The sequence below is a fragment of the Cyprinodon tularosa genome, unplaced genomic scaffold (assembly GCF_016077235.1).
Source record: "Cyprinodon tularosa strain WSP-4 unplaced genomic scaffold, ASM1607723v1 ctg160, whole genome shotgun sequence".
NCBI classification, from domain to species: Eukaryota; Metazoa; Chordata; class Actinopteri; order Cyprinodontiformes; family Cyprinodontidae; genus Cyprinodon; species Cyprinodon tularosa.
In genome coordinates this window covers 328,952-349,530 of record NW_024038438.1, presented here as the reverse complement: position 1 = coordinate 349,530, position 20,579 = coordinate 328,952, and the positions used below count along the sequence as shown (strand labels likewise).

Sequence of the window (20,579 nt, the reverse complement as noted above, 5' to 3'; positions counted from 1 at the left end):
ATCTTATATCAGAGATCTGATTGTTCCTTATGTTCCTAACAGAGAACTTTGCTCTCAACCTACAGGTTTACTAGTGTTTCCTAGAATTTCTAAAAGTAGAATGGAAGTCAGATCTTTTAGTTTCAGGCTCCTCTCCTGTGGAACCAACTACCAGTTTTAGTCCGTGAGGCAGACACCAGGTTTACTTTTAAGGCTAGGCTTAAAACGTTCCTTTTTGATAAAGTTTATAGTTAGAGTGGCTCAGGTTATCCTGAACTATTTTTATAGTTATGCTGCTATAGGGTTAGACTGCTGGAGCGGCCGCATCCACCAGCCTTTCATAGTTAAAGGCTGCCGCTCTGCAGCCTCTAGGTTTTGTCACCACCTTTAAGTGGCTCCCTTTGTGTAGTGTGTACACCATCACACAATGAGATGAAGCAAAAAGAGGTGAGTGCTTGTTTCAATAAAATGGTGCATCTAGTAAATTTAAACCAACAGCAATGAAACTGTCTTTAAGTTTCGACACACTGCCTATGATAAACAATACCTTTTATCACTCAGCCCAACTTCTCTCAGGAAATAAAGTCTAAATCCACACATAACAGCACAAATAACACTGCAGGTAGTGGATTATTTCCAGTCCTCACCCTTTATCCATAGCTGAGATTGTCCCCACACATAGACACCAATGCAAAGAAGGTGTCTAAACTAGCTTTATCTAACGAGCTTTATCTTCAGATCCGACATTTAAAAATATAAAACATGTATAAAAAAACAATGAAAAATTGTTTCAAAGAGAAAACAGGAAAGTTAATCTAAAAAAGCCTTATTTTTGGATTGTATTTTTTTTTTCACATTTTTTGGATGAATAAATACTAATGTATTTATTTTAGTCCTACTTCCCTTTTCCTAATTTTCTTGTTTTTTTCTTATTTACTTGTGAGGCCGCAATTGTAAATAAGAACTTGTTCTGAATGAAAATGAAGGTATAAAACATCACTGATCTCACAAAGAAGAAATTCACTCATGCATCTTAACCCGTCCCTTTGTGGAGCAGTGGGCTGCAACAGTGCGGCACCTGGAGAGCAATCAGGGTTAAGGGTCTTGCTCAGGGACCCAGAGTGCAGGTTGTGGGGATAGAACTGGGTACTTGCACACTTCTCATGGTTTTGGCGCACTGCTCTAACCACTAGGCCTCCAATCCCTTAAGATTGCAGAGCTGTAACATACAGGTTTAGATAAGATGTTCGAAATCTATGCAAACTAGTTAAGGTGGAATACATCCTAAAACTCATCCAGACATTATGATCAATGCTGAAATAAGAGCCTTCCCAATAGATTTTCTTATTCTGTTTATTAAGCGAGAAATCCATCCATTCCTGCAAAAAAAAAAATCTAATGATTTAGCATTAATTTACAAACATAATTATTCAACCACTCCATGTTAATTGAATATTACTCATTGTGACAAAAGGGTGAAGACATTCTCTTTTAAATAAACAGACAGCAGTGGACAAAACAGATAGGCCACAGATGATCAATGCCGTAGTTTTAATTGATCTGCAGTTTTTTCTCTGATTGCAAGCATGCCTTTTTTTAATTAAAACAGATGAGGCACTGCAAAACTTTCAACCACAAAAACATCTCCAGCTGCTGATCTTATCCGATCAAGGCCAATGGTGAATAATTAATTTAGTTAAAAAAGCCACTAAAAACTGAAACATTTTACACAGCTAGCAAGCCAGGCTTTAATCAAACATCTGATATGATAAAGAAATTCACAGCTTTGCCTTTGGTCCCCTCAGTAAAAGGAGTTTAGAAAAAGCAAATCTGAACGAGTCACTTAAAGTAAAATTTGAGTGCAAGCATGCCTTTTTTTTTTTTTTTTTTTTTAAAGTAAAACAGATCAGGCACTCTGCAAAACTTCCAACCACAAAAACATTTCAAACTGCTGATCATCAAGACCGATGGTAAATAATTAGTTTGGTTAAAAAAGCCACTAAAAACAAACATTTTACACAGCTGGCAAGCCAGGCTTTAATTAAACATCTGATATGATAAAGAAATTCACAGCATTGCCTTCGGTCCCCTCAGTAAAAGGATTTTAGAAAAAGCAAATCTGAACGAGTCACTTAAACTAAAATCTGAGTGCAAGCATGGATTTTTTAAAAGTAAAACAGATCAGGCACTCTGCAAAACTTAGAATACAGAGAAGCAATTTAAACAGCAAAATCACATCAAAGGTCACAGCAAAGAACATTTCTGCATGAAAACAGGATTTGATCAGCTGAACCTGATTCATCCGAAGTAAATGTGTTTCCAAAGTGTTGATGAAATTAGGCAACCGCAAAAAGTAGTGAAATGTCTGTAGCCAATGTCCACCCACGAAGTGGTTACATCAAAACATTCTGAGGATGTTTTCTGATGGAGGTATGGTTGTTGTTTGGCAGAGGTGTTATTTCCAGGGTCTACTGCTCTGGGCCCTGGAGCCATTTCTCCCCGCTGTGGAGGAGCTGTGACGACTGGAAGCTATGGACCGGCTGCTGCTGGATGATGTGCGGCTGGACAGGCGACCTGCAGGGGAGGAAGAAAAAAAAAGTAAAACAAAAAGGTAAAAAGCTCTGGTGTTTAAGTTCGATTTTAGAAAATTAAGTGAAAGCAGATAGAGAAGGATTGTCTCTTTTTGGTCCAAGCTGAAATGCAAGAATTACATTTTTTTTTTCAACCAACACACATGCTGATAAAAATTATGGAAATTAACCAAAAAACTGCCCTGTAAATGTTTATTTTATGTTTATCAATATTCTATCCAGCTGTATGACGAAGACATCACATAATGAAAGAGACAAATATCTAATGAAATAGATAAAGGGGGAAATTACCACACAGATGCAGCATAATACAAACATTCTACTGCAAACATGTTGAGCTTGAACTATTAATTGGATTCATCGATTAATACAGGCCTTTAGCCTTGCATTCCTGATGACACTCAATATCTAAAAACCAGAAATCCTCAGGCGACATACAGCACTGTACTGCATTAAGGAGAGGATGACCAGGGCCATGTATTGCCAGATTTTGGGGAACAACCTCCTTCCCTCAGTTAGAGCATTGAAGGTGGATTGAGGCTGGGTCTTCTAACATGACAATGATCCGAAGCACACAGCCAGGATAACCAAGGAGTGTGATAACTTGCAACATAGCAGGGAGTTCAAATACTTATTTTCCTCACTGTAGTTTAAGCTTCACTTGGTTTAAATTCTGTAAAAAGATCTTTAAGGAAACTTTTGTCATCTGATTATTAATTGGTTGATAAACAGGGTCCTGGATTATAAAAATAATCATGTTGCATCCAACATACCTGTTAACTTTCTGTTACATTCTGTTGACATTATTCATGCATAGCACCTGATATCAGTCACGCACCCAACAGCAATAAAACAATAGATGTGTGCACTAATCTGCCCGAACTGTGTCCATTTATACCTGCAAAGGCACCAAACACACATCAGTGGCAACCAGCCTGCACACATAACAATACGGTCATAAAGAGATGATCTGATAGATGTACATGTGAGTCAGAAATGTTCAGTATCAACCTTCCACCACAAAGTTTTGTGTGCAAGTCATGGGCAAGACACATTTTCTTATGTTCATCCTTTGGGGTAGTTATAGCTTCTTTTACACCCAAAATATTATCATCATAACAATTTATAAACTCATTTTCCAATTTCAGAACAATTTAGCTTGTGAGTTTCCCAACTTAGCAATTGGTTCCTTTTTCTGTAAGAAATGGAAGATTAGCTCATTCGTAATAGTTTCTAGTTTGAAAATGAGCAGCTCTTTTCTTTTAAGGGACAGTGAGAAACAAACTTGGCTTTTTAATTTAAAAATCAAGAATTGCTTTAATGATATATCAACTCTTCTAAAGTCTAATGACATCAAATCAAAATTGAAAGCTTTGTCATAGCTCAGATTGAGTACTTTTTAGATACATAAAGGGTGGTGCAGCCAATGGGAGATGCCTTGTTGGGACACCATTTTTCATCAGAGTAGCTGAAAGGAGACAAACTTGCCAGCCTTGTGAGTTTTACCTGTAATTGAAAATGTTCTGAAGGTGCCAGAGGAGTTTATAAAACTGGCAAAAAAAACCCACAGATCATTCTTCCTTCTACTTTCTGTTATAATGGAGAACTATCGGAACTTACAACAAACAACAAAAAGAACAAAGGAAATATACGATAAATACATCTGTGCCGATGACTCACATCTTTCAGGCTTTCTGCTGGTCAGGTAAGGTAATTCAATATAATGGAGGAGTTTATTTTGGCATAATGTTAGAAACTGGACAGTTTACTCCAGCAACTAGTCTGTCCCCTGAAAGAGACGGCTAGATTGTTTGTTAGCCTACTGGATGAGCTTTGATGCAACAGTTCATAGCTCTTCACAAAAGTCAGATCCGGTTACCAGCTTCAGCTTCTTTCGTACAAAGTCATGTTATATGCCTATTTCAAAAGGAAAATCCAGTTTATGATAAAATAAAGTTATATATTTAAAGCTATCTTCCTTTTTGAGCCTAAACAGAAGCACAGCACCGGGTGCAATGAGCTGACCTACTGGCAGTACTTCTGAACTACCAGAAACCAGATGGTGGCCAGTAACTCCTGATCATGTTGTAATGCCTTGCAGAAAACCTACAGCTTGTAGATGCATTGCTAACATCAGTAGCACTATTAGCAAGGATATGTACTAAATCTATCTATCATAATCTATCAACTTCACAGACATCAGAGCACATCCTGAGTTTTAGTGAAATTCAAAATTCCGACTGTTTTCTTAACATAACTCAAGTTTGATCCCTTTTGGAATCAAACATCATCTTGCTTCTTTTTAAACTTGATCTTGATTTTTTTCTTTTTTCACAGCTACACTGAGAGCTCCACAGTTGCCCGCCTTTATTGCTTCGACTTGTTGACCAAATGCATAAATGAGAAGTGCTGTAATCCTGGTCACATGATGTAATGGTAAATGTACACACAACGGCTACATTTACTAAAAAATAAAAAATAAACTTAAAAAAACTAAAACAAATACTTGGCCAGCAGAAAACCACAATATGTCATAAAAACTTTCTATGCAACAAGAGTGAGTAACTGGCATATATAGAAAAAAATGTCAGATAACATGGCTTTAACTTTAAATATATTGTTCTAGATCTGACTAAATTAGACATGATAATTAAAGAATCATGGCTGCAAATACAGGGACAGTTTCTATAAATTATAACCAATGTGGGCCCCAGTGGAAACACAGCCTGAACAATAAGAAAACACATTAAATGGGGAGTTAAAATAAAGAGCCATAACAAATCATTCCCAATTAAAATGCACAGACCTTTCTAATTGTCCATTTTTTTGTTTCGTTTTTTACTTTCTGACTGGGTTATTTCTTACTCTGTGAGTTACTGGGGACGGTTATCTCATCCAGCTGCTCCTGGATCTTGTCCAGCTCATCCGATGTAAACCTCCAACGTTTCTCGGCAGCTTGAGCTGACTGTTGGACCACAGAGCATTTCCTCCCCTTCGATGAGTTAGGAGAGGAGAGGCATGATGCTGGGATGCAGCCTGTCGTCATCCCGCTTGGAAACTTCTGGGCGATTACTCTAAGACCTTGGAGAGGAGGACAGAGGAAGGTTGTGGATCTTAAATATGAGCATTGCTGACTGGAAATATCTCTTTGAAGTTGGATTAGTTCGCTAAATTGAATTATTAAAAACAACCACAAAACAGGAATTTAAAAAATATTGACATATTGAGTACCTTAATGAAAAAGAACACAGTGATTCAGGAGGTAAACGATGTGGCAGAGACACCAACAAACAAACAGGAATAAGGTTCCTGCTTCTCACCTTAACATTCATCACTAAAAAGGCTTCTCTGTGAATGTGGTGGAGAAAACTGCCAGATCATTTCCTGGAAGGTTGAATTTGCAAACTCAGAGTTTTGTGGAAAAAAAAATGTGCTGAATGATCGACTGACTTTAATCTGACCTAGTAAAATTTAAGACAGGAAAACCGTCTTACTTTTATTGCAAAAGGAAATATCTCCCAGTGAATGTGCTAACATTTAGAGTCTTCTCTCCACTGTAGGTCTAGCTCAACTTCAGATCACTTTTATCTACAGACATCTGGCTCTATACAGGCTGTCATCAGCAATTGTTAGAGCTTTTATGGTGCTTAAAAACAAACAAACAGGGATCTGTTGTTTATCTTAGTGAGATTAAGTCATTTGGTCAGAAATGACATGAGGCTCCTCCCCTGCAGCGCCTGCAGGTTTAGGCTAGAGGTAAGTTAAATGGATCAAAGAAGCTGGACCACTAAAAGCTAAAATCAAAACGTTTCCCACAAGAAGAAATCTTTATAGGATTAATTTATGGAAGCCCAAAAGGGCCATGATTAGAGATTGTAAACAGGTAATATTTCTGTTGTAAATAGAAAACTCCAACTTACATTATTAGTAAATATTAAATACATATTTTACTTCATGGCCATTTATTTCTCACTGTACAAATCAATTTTTTTCTTGCATAAAAAAAGTAAGTCATTATGACTGACTTGGATTTATGAATGCGATCTGCAGCTGACTTTTGCACCATTTTAAATGAATGTCTTTAGGCAAAAATTTTCCAAATATTTGATGCAATGTTTTATTGGAATCATAACATCGATTGATCAATTACTCCAATTTCTAAATAAACTACATATTAGATATAAGGGTTCACAGGTTACTAAGTGGTAGGAGTATGATGCTCATAGGAAAAAAAAACTCTTCTGGTTTTCAAAACTAGAGGGAAATGATAAATATCTCCATTTAATCTGAGGAAATCAGGTGGCAAACATATTAAAAAAAACGCACACAAAAAAACAAACACTGGAAGAATGTTTATGTTCTGAAAGGCCAAGCAAGAGCCCAAAATAAACAGAGAATCTTTGGATCTGTAACACCGCATATTTAGAAACATTATTACATTGAGCTTCGGTTTTAAGAAGTGCATGGTGGATTTTTCTTAACAATTCCAATGATTTCTGCATCTAAATTCTCCAATTCTCCATAAACAGCTGGATGTCATCTCAAAGTCACAAAAAGGCTTCCCTCACCATTTGATCTCCTGTATGGAGGACTTCTAACATTCCTCATATTGGCGGTGAATATTTAACTTTTAATTTTTATTTGTGCTTTGCAGTTTGTAAAGAAATTTCAGATCCTTTGCTTCAGTGGAATATTTAGCTTTTGTTAATCTGACTACAAAGTTTGATTTGGTAGTCGATGTATTGGAAAAACAAAAAAAACAACAGTTAATGTGATATTCGTGCCATGGGAATAAAGGTAAATAAGCAACTAAATTACATGACTTTGATAGATTTAGAAAAAAATATATTAATTTTAAAGTTCCTAAACATGACTTTTTTTATTGTAGTTTGGGATTAGTGGATTGATAACTAAATACTGCTTCACCTTATTTATATCCGTTTTGAAAAAGAGGAACAGAAGCATTTTGTAATGATCACCACAAGACGTCAGAATGTTATTACAGTAAATAATATTACAAAAATTATTACAAAATACATCAGGGATGTTGCTACACAAGGCAACTTTAAAAAAAATGCACTTTTAGTCACATTTTGAAATCCCAAATTCATACAATATTACATTAAGCAGTTGTAGGATCCCCTGAGGGCTGTGGACAAGCAATGCTTTAATTCAGTGTCAGAGTGACAATATGCAAAGGACTGCCTGCTGACTTTGAAACAAAAGTTTGTTTTAGTGTTTATTTATGGATAACCTTTTGCTTTTGAATACTATATATCCCCCTCCAATTTTATGTTTTTGAAAAAATTAACAGTGTACGAGTCACTAAAAGGAAGGTTTGAGTGAAAATACAAACAAAAGAAAAACTATAGAGTGAATTTATTCAATTATTGTTGTAATGAAAGAAAATGTTTTTTTTTCAAATTGAAATCTGAAAAAACAAATATAAAAATAGATCAGGAATGAACCTTTGAAAGATGTCTTAAAAATAAAATAAAAAGTCTTTGAGGGTAAATTTTTAGTTTTCTCAGATTTAGTTTTTCAAACTATTTCTTTTCTTTTTTTTTTTTTTTTAAGATTTTACATTTTCACATTTTTGTTTTTCAGAAGAGTTTATCAGATCACCTTCCCCTCACATCTGGGTGCGGGCTTTCTTCCGAAGGGAGGACACTGTGGACGTTAGCAACCACACTTTTATTGGTAAATGTTTGCGTCACTGTATTTGGCTTTAGGTGAAGAGAAAGTGATCTGTGAAACGAAACTTAAAAAGAATGCAATCCATAAAACTAAACCAAAAAGAAAATTTGGGGGGGGGATATATCTTTAGACATACACTCACCGGCCACTTTATTAGGTACACCTGTCCAACTGCTCGTTAACACTTAATTTCTAAGCAGCCAATCACATGGCAGCAACTCAGTGCATTTAGGCATGTAGACATGGTCAAGACAATCTCCTGCAGTTCAAACCGAGCATCAGTATGGGGAAGAAAGGTGATTTGAGTGACTTTGAACGTGGCATGATTGTTGGTGCCAGAAGGGCTGGTCTGAGTATTTCAGAAACTGCTGCTCTACTGGGATTTTCACGCACAACCATCTCTAGGGTTTACAGAGAATGGTTCCGAAAAAGAAAAAACATCCAGTGAGCGGCAGTTCTGTGGGCGGAAATGCCTTGTTGATGCCAGAGGAGAATGGCCAGACTGGTTGGAGCTGATAGAAGGGCAACAGTGACTCAAATAACCACCCGTTACAACCAAGGTGGGCAGAAGAGCATCTCTGAACGCACAGTACGTCGAACTTTGAGGCAGATGGGCTACAGCAGCAGAAGACCACACCGGGTGCCACTCCTTTCAGCTAAGAACAGGAAACTGCTCATCGAAATTGGACAATAGAAGATTGGAAAAACGTTGCCTGGTCTGATGAGTCTCGATTTCTGCTGCGACATTCGGATGGTAGGGTCAGAATTTGGCGTCTACAACATGAAAGCATGGATCCATCCTGCCTTGTATCAACGGTTCAGGCAGGTGGTGGTGGTGTCATGGTGTGGGGAATATTTTCTTGGCACTCTTTGGGCCCCTTGGTACCAATTGAGCATCGTTGCAACGCCACAGCCTACCTGATTATTGTTGCTGACCATGTCCATCCCTTTATGACCACAATGTACCCAACTTCTGATGGCTACTTTCAGCAGGATAATGCGCCATGTCATAAAGCTGGAATCATCTCAGACTGGTTTCTTGAACATGACAATGAGTTCACTGTACTCAAATGGCCTCCGCAGTCACCAGATCTCAATCCAATAGAGCATCTTTGGGATGTGGTGGAACGGGAGATTCGCATCATGGATGTGCAGCCGACAAATCTGCGGCAACTGTGTGATGCCATCATGTCAATATGGACCAAACTCCCTGAGGAATGCTTCCAGCACCTTGTTGAATCTATGCCACGAAGAATTGAGGCAGTTCTGAAGGCAAAAGGGGGTCCAACCCGTTACTAGCATGGGGTACCTAATAAAGTGGCCGGTGAGTGTATAATAAACCTTATAAATAGTTTGTCTGAAAAAAATAGATTGAAAAAAAGAAATATAAAAAAGGAATTTGGAAAAAAAATGAAAATGTAAATCTGAGAAAACAAAGTTTTCTTTTTAGAAAAATCTTTTTAGATAAAAAAAAAAAAGTCAAAGATTTATTTCTGGATTGCATTTTCTTTTCAAATTACCATTAAGAAAATATGTTCTTTGCTTACAACAACAAAGGAGCAAAATACTCAGTAGAAATCCCACATCTTACCCCCACAGAGCATGAAGAGATTCTCAAATCCCCGCTCACACATGGTGGTGGCTGCCACGCTGGCTATCCTTTCATCTTCGTCATAAACAATGATGATCTTTCCCAAAGCGTTTTTCTGCAGACTAGTTAAGATATTAAATAGCTAGTAACATAAAAAAGGGAAGAAAACAACAATAACCAAACAAGCTGTAGCGTTTTTCAAAAGGATACATATTCCAGCACTTCTTTGGTGTACGGATTCATGGTTCTGGACAGCATGGCCATGGGGAAACTGTGAGCTGTGTCAAAGATGAATGGGTAAAGCATTAGGGCTTTATGACAGGTTTGATAAGCAGACATTTTTCTTACACCACCCACCGCTAATGATGTGGCAGGAGTCATACTGATCGCGCTCACGCACGTCCAGCAGCAGGTAGGGGCAGTCTGGGTAGGGCGTCTCTGTGGGTATGGGGCTGGAAACAGACTCTGCTTTCTGCTGAGGCTCCTCTTCCATGTTCAGCTCTCCCACTCCATTAATAACACTGGGCAGAAACCATACAGTCAGAGGCTCTTTAGCCTCACAGCATTTTGTTACATGCAGAAACGCGGCAACTTGAATCAAATAAATGTGTGATTAACAGGTTTCTGGGAGGACAGGCTGAAACAGTGCTTTGATTACGCATTTAGAACAGGAACCAGAGGTGAGGGCTGTGCTCCACTGGTGTGGGGGACCCTGTTAGCTGAAACTACATGCTGCTTCTTTAGCAGGGATAGGAAACACTGGTCAGGGTTAAAATGAGAGATTAAAGGTATAGTCGAGAATTTTTGAAAAGACCCACCCTGCACATGAACAACTTTGTACCCTCTCCTGAGAGGGAACGCCTATTAAATAATTGCGAGAGCCTGCATGAGCCCATTTCTCCTTGTGTTCGCTCTGTTTAAAAGTTGCTTTTTGCATCGCTCATACAAGCTTACTTTCCAAAAGAAGATTTGCAATTTTTCCACTATGTCAGACTCACATAGTGAGAATGGGGACGAGCACGTAGGACGGCCTTACGTAAACATAATCAGAATGATTGACAATTAGGAGGACCACTTATTTTGATGAACCAGCTGGAAAAGACAATCCTCCACTATATCTTTACTTATGCTACTTGATGTGGGAGAAGGTCCTTAAATAAAAATTAGCTGTATGTCTAGCAGGAGAACAGCGCTAAACATGCAGCCAGAGCAGCAAGGGGTTGAATTAGATCAGACTATATTCAGTTGCTGAAGCAAACAGCCATAAAGCCAGCAGGACATGAGTAGCAGTAAAAATAAGGCTCACGTGTGGATAATACAGTTGTCCATATATGCATCATTAAATACAGCTGACATAAAGCTGGTATTAATGTTAAATTTAAGGAAATACAATAAACATAAATACCCAATTTCTCTGGTAGAAACAGAGAATTTTAAATTTAAGGTTTAATTCTGCGTGTGTATTTTTTTCAGACTGCATCCCACGACTGGATAACATTTATATAATGCCACCAGAGGGCACTGTTTTGAGTGTGCAGACAGGAGTAGTGGAGTGCCTTTTGATGGAACATGCCACCCACCCCCACATGCTCCACACAAAGTGACAGTAACAGAAGTGCTCTGCCATCATGCAGGCTCAGTCAGCCACCGTCTCCAAGGTGTCAGATAGAGTTACACTCCTGAGACCCACTTTCTAGGTGAGGCAGGAAGACATACAGGTGAGAAAGCGCAGCTTTTGAGAAGCGACTGAGATGGGTCATTGTGAAATTCAGTTGTTGGGAAGGGCAATGCCCTGTGGGACAAAAATGAGACGTTGTTCTGCAGACAAGGTGTAGAGTTTATGGAGGCTTTAAAGGAAGACAACATGTTAGGCTGAGTGTATGGAGTGAAGTTTGTTCCATTATGTAACAAGCAAGAACAAAAAACAACCCACCCCCCCCAAAGAAAATTATTTGGTTAGCATTTTGTGAATTTAAATTCTTTTAAAAAGAGAACGCAAACCAGAAATAAAAATTTTAAAGAAATGTTTCAATCAAACCAAAAATACTTTCAGAGCAAGTTGGCTGTTTTTTTCTTTATTTTTTTACAGATTTGTTTTTTTAATCATTAATATATATTGTGAACTATGTTTTTTTCAGGCTTTTGTTTGTTATCATTATGAAATAATGTAAAACAAAATTTGAAAAAATAGGCGAAAACAGGCAACGAAATGTTGGGCATGCGCAGTAATATTTATACAACAACCAAACCGGAAAATGGCCATGCGGGTCCATTTTCATGGTTCAGTCAAATTGAGGTGATGAACTATGTCGTCTATATTGCTCTGTTCTTCCTGGAGATATTCCAGAAGAAGATGATTCTGTTGTAAGCCCGACAGCAGGGCGAGTAGCATGAGCAGCAACCATTCAACACAGTACGGCGCCATTGTTGTTGTGATACTGTGTCGCGCATGCGTGTTTAGAGGCGACGCTATGACGCATGCGTGTAAAAAAAAAAATGCGGTCAGACCTTAAAGATGGAAACGCGAAAACGGCGTTTCAAAATCTTCCCACTCTGAAGGCTGAATAAAAAAAGGATCGTTTACAGACCCCGAAACGCCGGCTTCGTATGGATGAGAGGCTGGTTTGGTGAAAAATTTGTGCGTTTAGGCCAGGGTTTGACTTCGTGTGGACGGAGCCTTAAGCTTTTCTTTTTGGCCCATAATAGAATACTTTAATTGTATTAAAGCACCATTGTCTAGCTTTTAGCCATTTGGTGAGTGTGAGTTAAACCTGTTACTTCCAGGTTCAGTGCCACTGGAAGAAACTGGTTTCATTACACAATCCCCAAATGAACCAGCATCCCTTTGTGTTTAGGAATCTGATAGCAGATGGATTAGCAGATTGAGACGTTGTGGAGTTCCCTGGAATTTCTGAATTTAATATCTCTGATTTTGTAATTTGGACCAAATCATTCAGCCATACTCCTAATCCACAATGATAGTCACCCTGCATAGACCTATAGGGGCCGGATCTATCAAAGGTTTGCGTGTATAAAAACGTGAGCCATTTCACTGCGCACGCTAAAAAATGTACAAACTGATCTATCAACAGCGTGCTAAAAGGATTTGGTCTTTAAAACGTGCTAAATAGCGCCTCTTATCCATTTAGTACTTTTTCTGCAATGAATATGCAATATGGGGCGTTTACACGCAAAAGTGCGTCTTTTGGGAGGAGAACATGTAAATATATTAATTTAGCACTCGCAAAGTGATTTATCAAACCTGAAAGCAATTTTGCTAACGGTATCTGACTCTATATTTAACATGTTTCAAAAGAAGGTGCAAATAGTCTGTATGCGTAATTGCGCACACATGGCAGCGGTTATTGTCGCAAGAAGGAGACATCGAAATGAAGCAAGGAGACGAAGAGAACGCATTTTTTCACTCCGTGTGAATATTTTTGGAATGAACGAGGAAACGATCATCAAAACATATCGTTTATCCAGCATTGCCATTTTGGAGCTGTTGGGGGAACTCCGAATGGATTTGGAGCCAGCCACAAGGAGGACCCACGCAATACCAGATAACACAAAACTCCTTGCAACATTGCACTTTTTTGCATCTGGGTCATTCCAGCGTACGGCTGCAGCGAGAGCTGGGATCTCCCAATCTCGTTTTTCAGAAGTGCTGTCCGACGTTCTAAATGCCATGTCGCCCTGACGCCCTAACGGAGAACCCCGACCTCCCCCCTGCGCCTGTAGAGCAACATGCCAATGCTGCGGGGATGCGTACGCGCAGTAATCCACAGTCACTTCTTGTGAGCCATTTGGTACGTGCATTTTTCTACAGGCCAATACAAAACACCTTTTTTTTTTTGGAGGGGGTGGGGGTGTCACTGTAAGATTAACATTTCTTAATGCACTAGTTTGTACAAACTACAAACTACTTTGCCGCAAACCTCCAACAGTTTTGCACCTGCAACCAGTTACGCAATCCCTCTTGTTAAATCACCCACAAACCATGGTTCAACCCCACACGCAAAATTCCAGTTTGCGAGCGCAAATTACTGCACGCAAAATTGGATCTTGATAAATCCGGCCCTAAGTGTCCATTACAGCTTTTTGCCATGTTTCTTGTTACCTGAGGAGTGTTGACCTGGCCGTTTGGCAGTTATCCATGCCATCTCCTGCATAAAGTCGGTCTGACAGAGGCAGCTGGAGTGATGAGCCACTGACACGTTCACATTCACCTTCCAGGCCTGCCTCCGAGATGATTGACAGACCATCTGCAAAATCATTCAAAACGTTACAGCACTGTTACCAACTCAAAGATATTTACTGTTGACATGAGACGTTACCTTGTGGGGTGTTAGTGCGTTCGTCATCTACCTCGCAATAACTCCCGTCTGAAAAAGAAGCGACTTGAAGGATCTGGGTGGAAATCGTGAGAAAGAATGCTACTTAAAGGAATCTGAGAGGAAAAAAAAAGCTATACAGCGCCATCTGTCTGCAGCTCATAACTCATTCAGTAAAGACAAGAATCCAGTTTTGTTTGCACTGCCTTACTTCAGTCGCCAAACTCTGACAGTTTTGTGAGCTAGCAGAGTTTTAACTGATGCTTACCAACTGTGCAAAAGTTGTCACCTTTAAGCGTTTGAAGATTTCCCCTTTTCGATACCTGTAGTCTTAAAGAAATAAAACACATACACGACTTTAGTCCAATAAGTCATACAACCTTTATGACTCAATGTTAAGGGGCCCAGTTAACTTTACCAACTTCTACACCATAAGCTCACTCTGGATGCATACAAAATTAATAAACTTTTGATTATTTAGTAACTAGCTTCCCTAATCTTGTAATAAACTTAATTGTTTAGAGTATTAACCTGAAGAAAACCATATGACCAGAGGTATAATACTGCGTATGTATGCAACAAGGAGGTAATGGAGCTTAGCAAATCAAGCAGAGGCGTGAAAAGAAAGAGGAGAGGTCCAAGTAAAAGTGTGAAAAATTGGTGCAAATGCTGGATGCAAATAAAAAAAATATGCTAAGACACAAGTAGTGCGTAAACTACAATATGAACACTGGTGTTCACTGAGGAAGGAACTAAAGGGTCAGTATACATTCAGGTAGTTAGGTTTTCTTTTGAACTCATCCATCCGTCCATCCATCCATCTTCTCCCGCTTATTACATCGGGGTCGAGATGGGGCTGGTGTCTATCTCCAGCAGTCTAAGGGCGAGGCGGGGTACACGTTGGACAGGTTGCCAGTATGTCGCAGGGGAACACAGAGACACACACACACTAACACCGAAGGATAATTATGAGATGCCAGTTAGCCTAATGCTACGTTCATACTGAATGAGATTTGAGCAGCAAAGAAGCGTCTGCTGCTTAATTTCTGATGCTTGTATACGTCTGATGCTTCTGCTGCTTCTGTGTTCAATGGCAGAGAGCGGCGTTTTCTATATTTGCTATGATCACTGGGTAAAAGTAGTTTTAATAACTTTTTAAGTGAGAAAGTCCACCTCAAAACATTGTCTGTGCAGTCAGTTCAAAAAGATTACGATCCTGCCTTAAAATATTATTTTACTGGCGGTGCGCTGTCACTGGGAATCCCCAGCAGCAGCTGCCTCAGACCCGGTCGCTTTTTGGATGTTTTTGTGGCGGCTGGACGTAAATGTCAGTGTTTTTCAGGTATGTGGTACAAACTGCACACACCAGAATAATGTTAGCAAACATATTTTGCTGGCCGGCTTCAAAATTTTAAGTTAATTTAGGCATTAATAAACAGCCTGATCCTGAACGTGGAGAAGGCGAAGGAAAAGTCGACTTCAGTAAGAATCAGCCTAACCGCGTTCCACTGCTATTCAAGAGTTCAGCTATACAGGTGGTCGGCAGCACCAAATTCCTAGGGGTGAACATCACAGACAACCTCACCTGGACTGTTAACACCACCTCACTGGTCAAAACTCCACAGAAGCGCTTTTAATTCCTGCAGAGGATAAGGAGAGCCCACCTGCCCCCACCCATCCTCCCCACCTTCTACAGAAGCACCATAGAGAGCGTTCTGACCAGCTGTCTCACTGTGTGGTGTGGAGGCTGCAGCGCCTCAGACTGGAAGAAAGTGAGGAGAGTGGTGAGAACAGCAGAGAAGATCATCAGGGCTCCATAGGTTTGGCTATCACAACCACCATGCAGCCCCATTTGAAATGAATAAATGCAAAACACATTAGTATTTTTGTGTTCTGACTTAAAATGAGCATTTCTTTTGTTTTGTCAAGTGGCCATGCCTTTTGCTGCATTGCATCACTGTTCTGACTGTTCTGAGGTGCAACTGTGTGTATGCATGGTTGTGTGTCTCTGCGTTACCCTTTAACAGACTGGTGACCTGTCCAGGGTGTACTCCCAGCCAAACTAACGAATTATCCACTAATCTTAAGGCTGTAAAATTGATGGATGCTTGAGTGAGTACTGCCAGCAGATGGCCATGGCGTGACACAATGTTTGTGTCTGCTGATCATATCCTTTGCAAAAATTCTATTTAGGCTCAAAAAGGACAGAGTAAAACTTGAGGCGAAATGCTTGCCGTATACTGCGATGTTTTAACATGAACACATGTTTTTTTATTGTATTAATCTTTGACTGGGCCCCTTTAAGCTAGCCTACTGCCTTTATGGTAATGGGTGAAATACTGATAACTTCTGTCATTAAATCCTCTCAGAATTTTTTTTTTTACTTCTTTTTTCTTCTCTTTTAGTTGTAACAAGGTTTCTTACTTTTTCTAATCTCCTCCAGCCTTTCCATGTACTTCGTTCTGCTGCATCCTAAAAGTGACAAAGAAGAAATTAATATTTCTGAGACCAAAAGATGACATAAATCTTCTCTAGGAAAAAAGTGCGGCCTCTCATTCTAATCCAGGATTTTATTCATCAGGCCGTGATGAAAATCATCTGGTCTTTACCACAAAGATCTGAACAAAAGACCAAAGAACACAACAAATCCACTACCTCCTATTCTTCAAATAACTTATGAAGTAGAAAACTTGGTGAAAAGTAAAGCACATTCTGGATGCTGTAACAGCAAGCTGTAGCTAAAAAAAATACCAGATTTATTGGATTTATTGATTAATAGCAGCTGTGGCATCTGTTTAGAAGCAATCTGATGGTCTGGAGCTAAAGCTGTGCTAACTCAACACCAAGCAGATGACATTAGAAACAACAAACAATGAAACTGCTGTTGCTGCCTAGCCAACTTGGAAAAGGATATAAGACCATTACAAATAACAAAATTTTAATAATTCTAGGCTGAATAAGGCAAGTAGAATTGGACATTTAAGATGGCCGCCGTTGTCCAGGAATGGATGTCTGAAAACAAATTTACTGTAAAGATTTGATGCAAATATATATATATATATATATATATATATATATATATATATATATATATATATATATATATATATATAGTATGCAACTTTGGATGAATTACACTGACAGGATGTCAACCTAAAGACTTCGGAGCTGATGGAGAGGTGGTAATGTGGGCTAGTTATGGGCTTTAGTACGCAGGGAATTATCTTCCATTGTTGTTGCAACAAAATCACAAGTTTTGGAAAAATAAATCCTAATCCAAAAAATTATTTTATTTGCAGCTGCTTCATACAAATAAATAGTAAAAAAAAAAAAAAAAAAAAAAAAAAAAGCAAATATTGTGATTTCTGAATTTTTTTTTTTAGATTATGTCTGTCAAAGTGGACATGCATCTATGATGACAGTTTCAGACCCCTCCATGATTTCTAAGTGGGAGCACTTGCAAAATAATACGGTGCTGAAATACACATCTTCCTCACTCTATTAATAAAACCTGTATAATTTATCTAAAAAAAATCTGTTTTTTAGACATACAGAGCCAAACTGATGGCGAGATGGAGCGGGGACCCCCTAATTATATATATTGTATGAAATCGTGTATCAAACTGGTCCTATAGTCACTCTATTACATATGGAGTAATGCCGCGGTTCTCAAAGTGTGTGGCGCGACCCATGGGGAATTGAGACGTGACAGGTGGGGCGCGCCAAGTTCCGGTGTGTGTGTGTGTGTGTGTGTGTGTGTGTGACTATAAATGTAGAATGTGTGAGAGCAAACTGTCCTTATAGCTGTATGTTGCCGCTTTTTAGACCAATCAAACCCACAAAGTAATCATTACTAGCCTACATGCAGTCTAATTAAAAGAACATTAGATATGAGAAAAATTTCCCCTGGAACTGAAGTGCCAAAATAATTATTGACGTGACGTCGGCATATTATTTGTAACAGAATAAACTTTCGCGCCCCAGTGTTGCCAACTCAGCGACTTTGTCGCTATATTTCAGACCCCTCCAGCGACTCTTTTTCAAAAAAAAAAATCTAGCGCCTTTTGGAGACTCTTACGTGAAAGCACGTATCGTTCCTTTTCTTGTCCTCCAGCGGCAGGTGCTGCCGTGGGGCGCCTCCCCCGTCCCAACCCCGTTCTCCCCCGCTATTGCAGGAGTCCCTATCAGCGCTGCAGTCAGAGCAGAGACACAGCATGTTTAACTTTTGCGTCCAGACTGCAAATAAAGCGCACATGCGCCGGGATTGACGGCGCAGGTTGATCATAAATAACTGAATTTGAAATATTTTATCTTAAATAAATAACGGCGTTTGATTCACACAGCCACATGTTCATGTTTCTGGTTAGGAGTGGAGAGCGAGTATCCACTCATCGGGCAGAGAGCTGTGTGCATTCTTCTTCCCTTTGCCACATCATATCTCTGTGAGATGGGCTTTTCAGCTGCTGCTTCAATGAAAACAAAATACAGATCTCAGCAGAACATTGAGCATGACTTGAGAGTGGCAGTATCAAGCCTGCAACCCCGTTTTGAGAAACTGCAATGCAAAACAGGCTCATTGCAGCCACTAATGCAGGGATAAATAGACCTGTCTTGCCAGATGGATTTCACTTCTTTTCTTTTATTAACAGATTGCAGAGTGGCACTTTAATTTTTTCTATCTTTGAGCTTGATACAAATTTTGACACAGCTGCATTTTTATTTTCTTTATTTTTGAGCTTGCTGTTATTTGATGTAGATTTGTATTTAGATACTACTTGTTACTTCAATAAAATTGGAACATTTTAAGATTGTTGAATATTTCATTAGCATTGTGTTGGGGCGATGGGGACAGGCGGGGCTTGAAAATTCCCCCTTGTCCAAAGTGGGGAATGACAGAAAAAGTTTGAGAACCACTGGAGTAATGTAACGAAAGTAATTTCTCCCTGGGATTATTAAAGCATTTCTGATTCGGATTCCTGGTTAATGGGACCTGTGTGTCTCTGAATGTGTGCATTGATGACTGAGAGTCATCTTCTGCCTCCATTTATCTGTTTAGTACAGTGTGTTGAATTCATGTTTTTGTGTATTTAAAGACATTTCAATTAGTGGAAAAAAATTGCAGGAGAATGTTGAAGACCTGCGCTTTATAGAATAACTAAATAAAAGATGGCCTAGTCAAAGTCCAGTGTTAACACACATAAAACCTGCTGCAATGGGACCTTGAAAGAGCAAACCTCTGCCAGAGAGAGAGAACCAGATGTGGTTTACACTGATTTATCATTATGATTTTATGTTCCACTAAAACACTGAGCACGGATTCTGCTTTGTTATGGTCAGAGGGGAATCATTTAGAAGCTTTGAAATAATAAGATTTTCACTTTTTCCTTCCGCAGCATCGATATAGTTCAGAGAAAAGGCATTCTGCTTTGCAGCAAGTAAACCTACCTGTGTCCAGCTTCGTTTTGATGTGGTCATACTTTGTATTTCTGGGTATTCTTTTCTTCATGTACTGTATGAAAGAAAGAAACGTTGTTTTTATTTACCCATTCATTTATATTCTGACTAGCTACAAATCCTAACGGATTATTTTCCACGGAAATCCAACATTTTAACAGTAAGCTTCCCCGGGTTGATATGGAAACATAACCTCGCTAACTTGTTAGCATCCTTGCCTAGCTACATTGTCTATTTCTGCGTGCCGTTATATTGCAGGGTTGGAGCATATAAAGCAGAGCTTAGACTGCCAATTCTATGCTTTTGCTGTATCGAAAGGCAATAATCTCCGATTTACCTCGTCTTTACCGATGCCCCGCGTCAACGACATCTTTTCAAATCCCAATACTAAACAGCTGCTTCCTCGTTTAGTAAGGCCGACGCTGATACGCTGCTTCCTTTCAAGAAGCCAATTAGAGAAGCCGAATCTGCGTCGTTTACCACCCTCAAGGGTCGAAACAGTTGCTAGGCAGCGAAAGACGCCCCCTCCCACTTCATGTCGTGCGGCATTCAGGTAGCATCGGTCTATAGGAGTCATAGGTTACGTACAGTAGGATTTAAAACTTTCATTAATATTTAATGGCTTTGTTTTATTTTGACTTTGTTGATCACAAAAAAAATTTTATTTATTTATTTTTATTTGAAGAGTGGTGTCCACCCCTATTTATTTCCCTCTAATATAGATGATGGCAACAGTAATACTCTCAGCTGGAATATTCAAAACATTCTAATTTTTTATATATTAACAATTGTTTGACAACAAATACACTGCGGTTAATTATGCACATCAATATACTAACATTAAAGATGATAAGTACAAAATTAAAGCAGAAATAGATTTTGTGTTTTATGTGGTAAAGAGAAAATGATGCGTCTCTGCAAGTCATCTAGGAG

General features: G+C 39.0%; 1 protein-coding gene across 1 annotated transcript; it reads right to left on the bottom strand.

Moving 5' to 3' along the window:
* Positions 1-1,851: 1,851 nt before the first annotated feature.
* Positions 1,852-20,092, bottom strand: cep41 (centrosomal protein 41). Its single transcript, XM_038280461.1, has 11 exons — positions 19,984-20,092; positions 19,638-19,701; positions 16,617-16,664; positions 14,461-14,522; positions 14,196-14,268; positions 13,979-14,123; positions 10,216-10,379; positions 10,069-10,136; positions 9,859-9,973; positions 5,436-5,651; positions 1,852-2,553 (listed from the first exon to the last, which is right to left on the bottom strand). Exons 1-11 carry the CDS (start codon positions 20,014-20,016, stop codon positions 2,435-2,437), a joined length of 1,107 nt encoding a protein of 368 aa, XP_038136389.1. The 5' UTR covers positions 20,017-20,092; the 3' UTR covers positions 1,852-2,434.
* Positions 20,093-20,579: the final 487 nt, after the last annotated feature.

What these genes read in the sequence shown, in the direction of transcription:
- cep41 (XM_038280461.1), bottom strand. Translation starts at nt 20,016, where the DNA reads ATGTCGTTGACGCGGGGCATCGGTAAAGACGAG. An exon ending in CCAAAGAAGTGCTGGAATAT is followed by an intron (nt 9,974 to 10,068) that starts GTATCCTTTTGA and finishes ACTAGTCTGCAG; the next exon opens with AAAAACGCTTTGGGAAAGAT. An exon ending in TCTCTTCATGCTCTGTGGGG is followed by an intron (nt 5,652 to 9,858) that starts GTAAGATGTGGG and finishes CTCCTCTCCAAG; the next exon opens with GTCTTAGAGTAATCGCCCAG.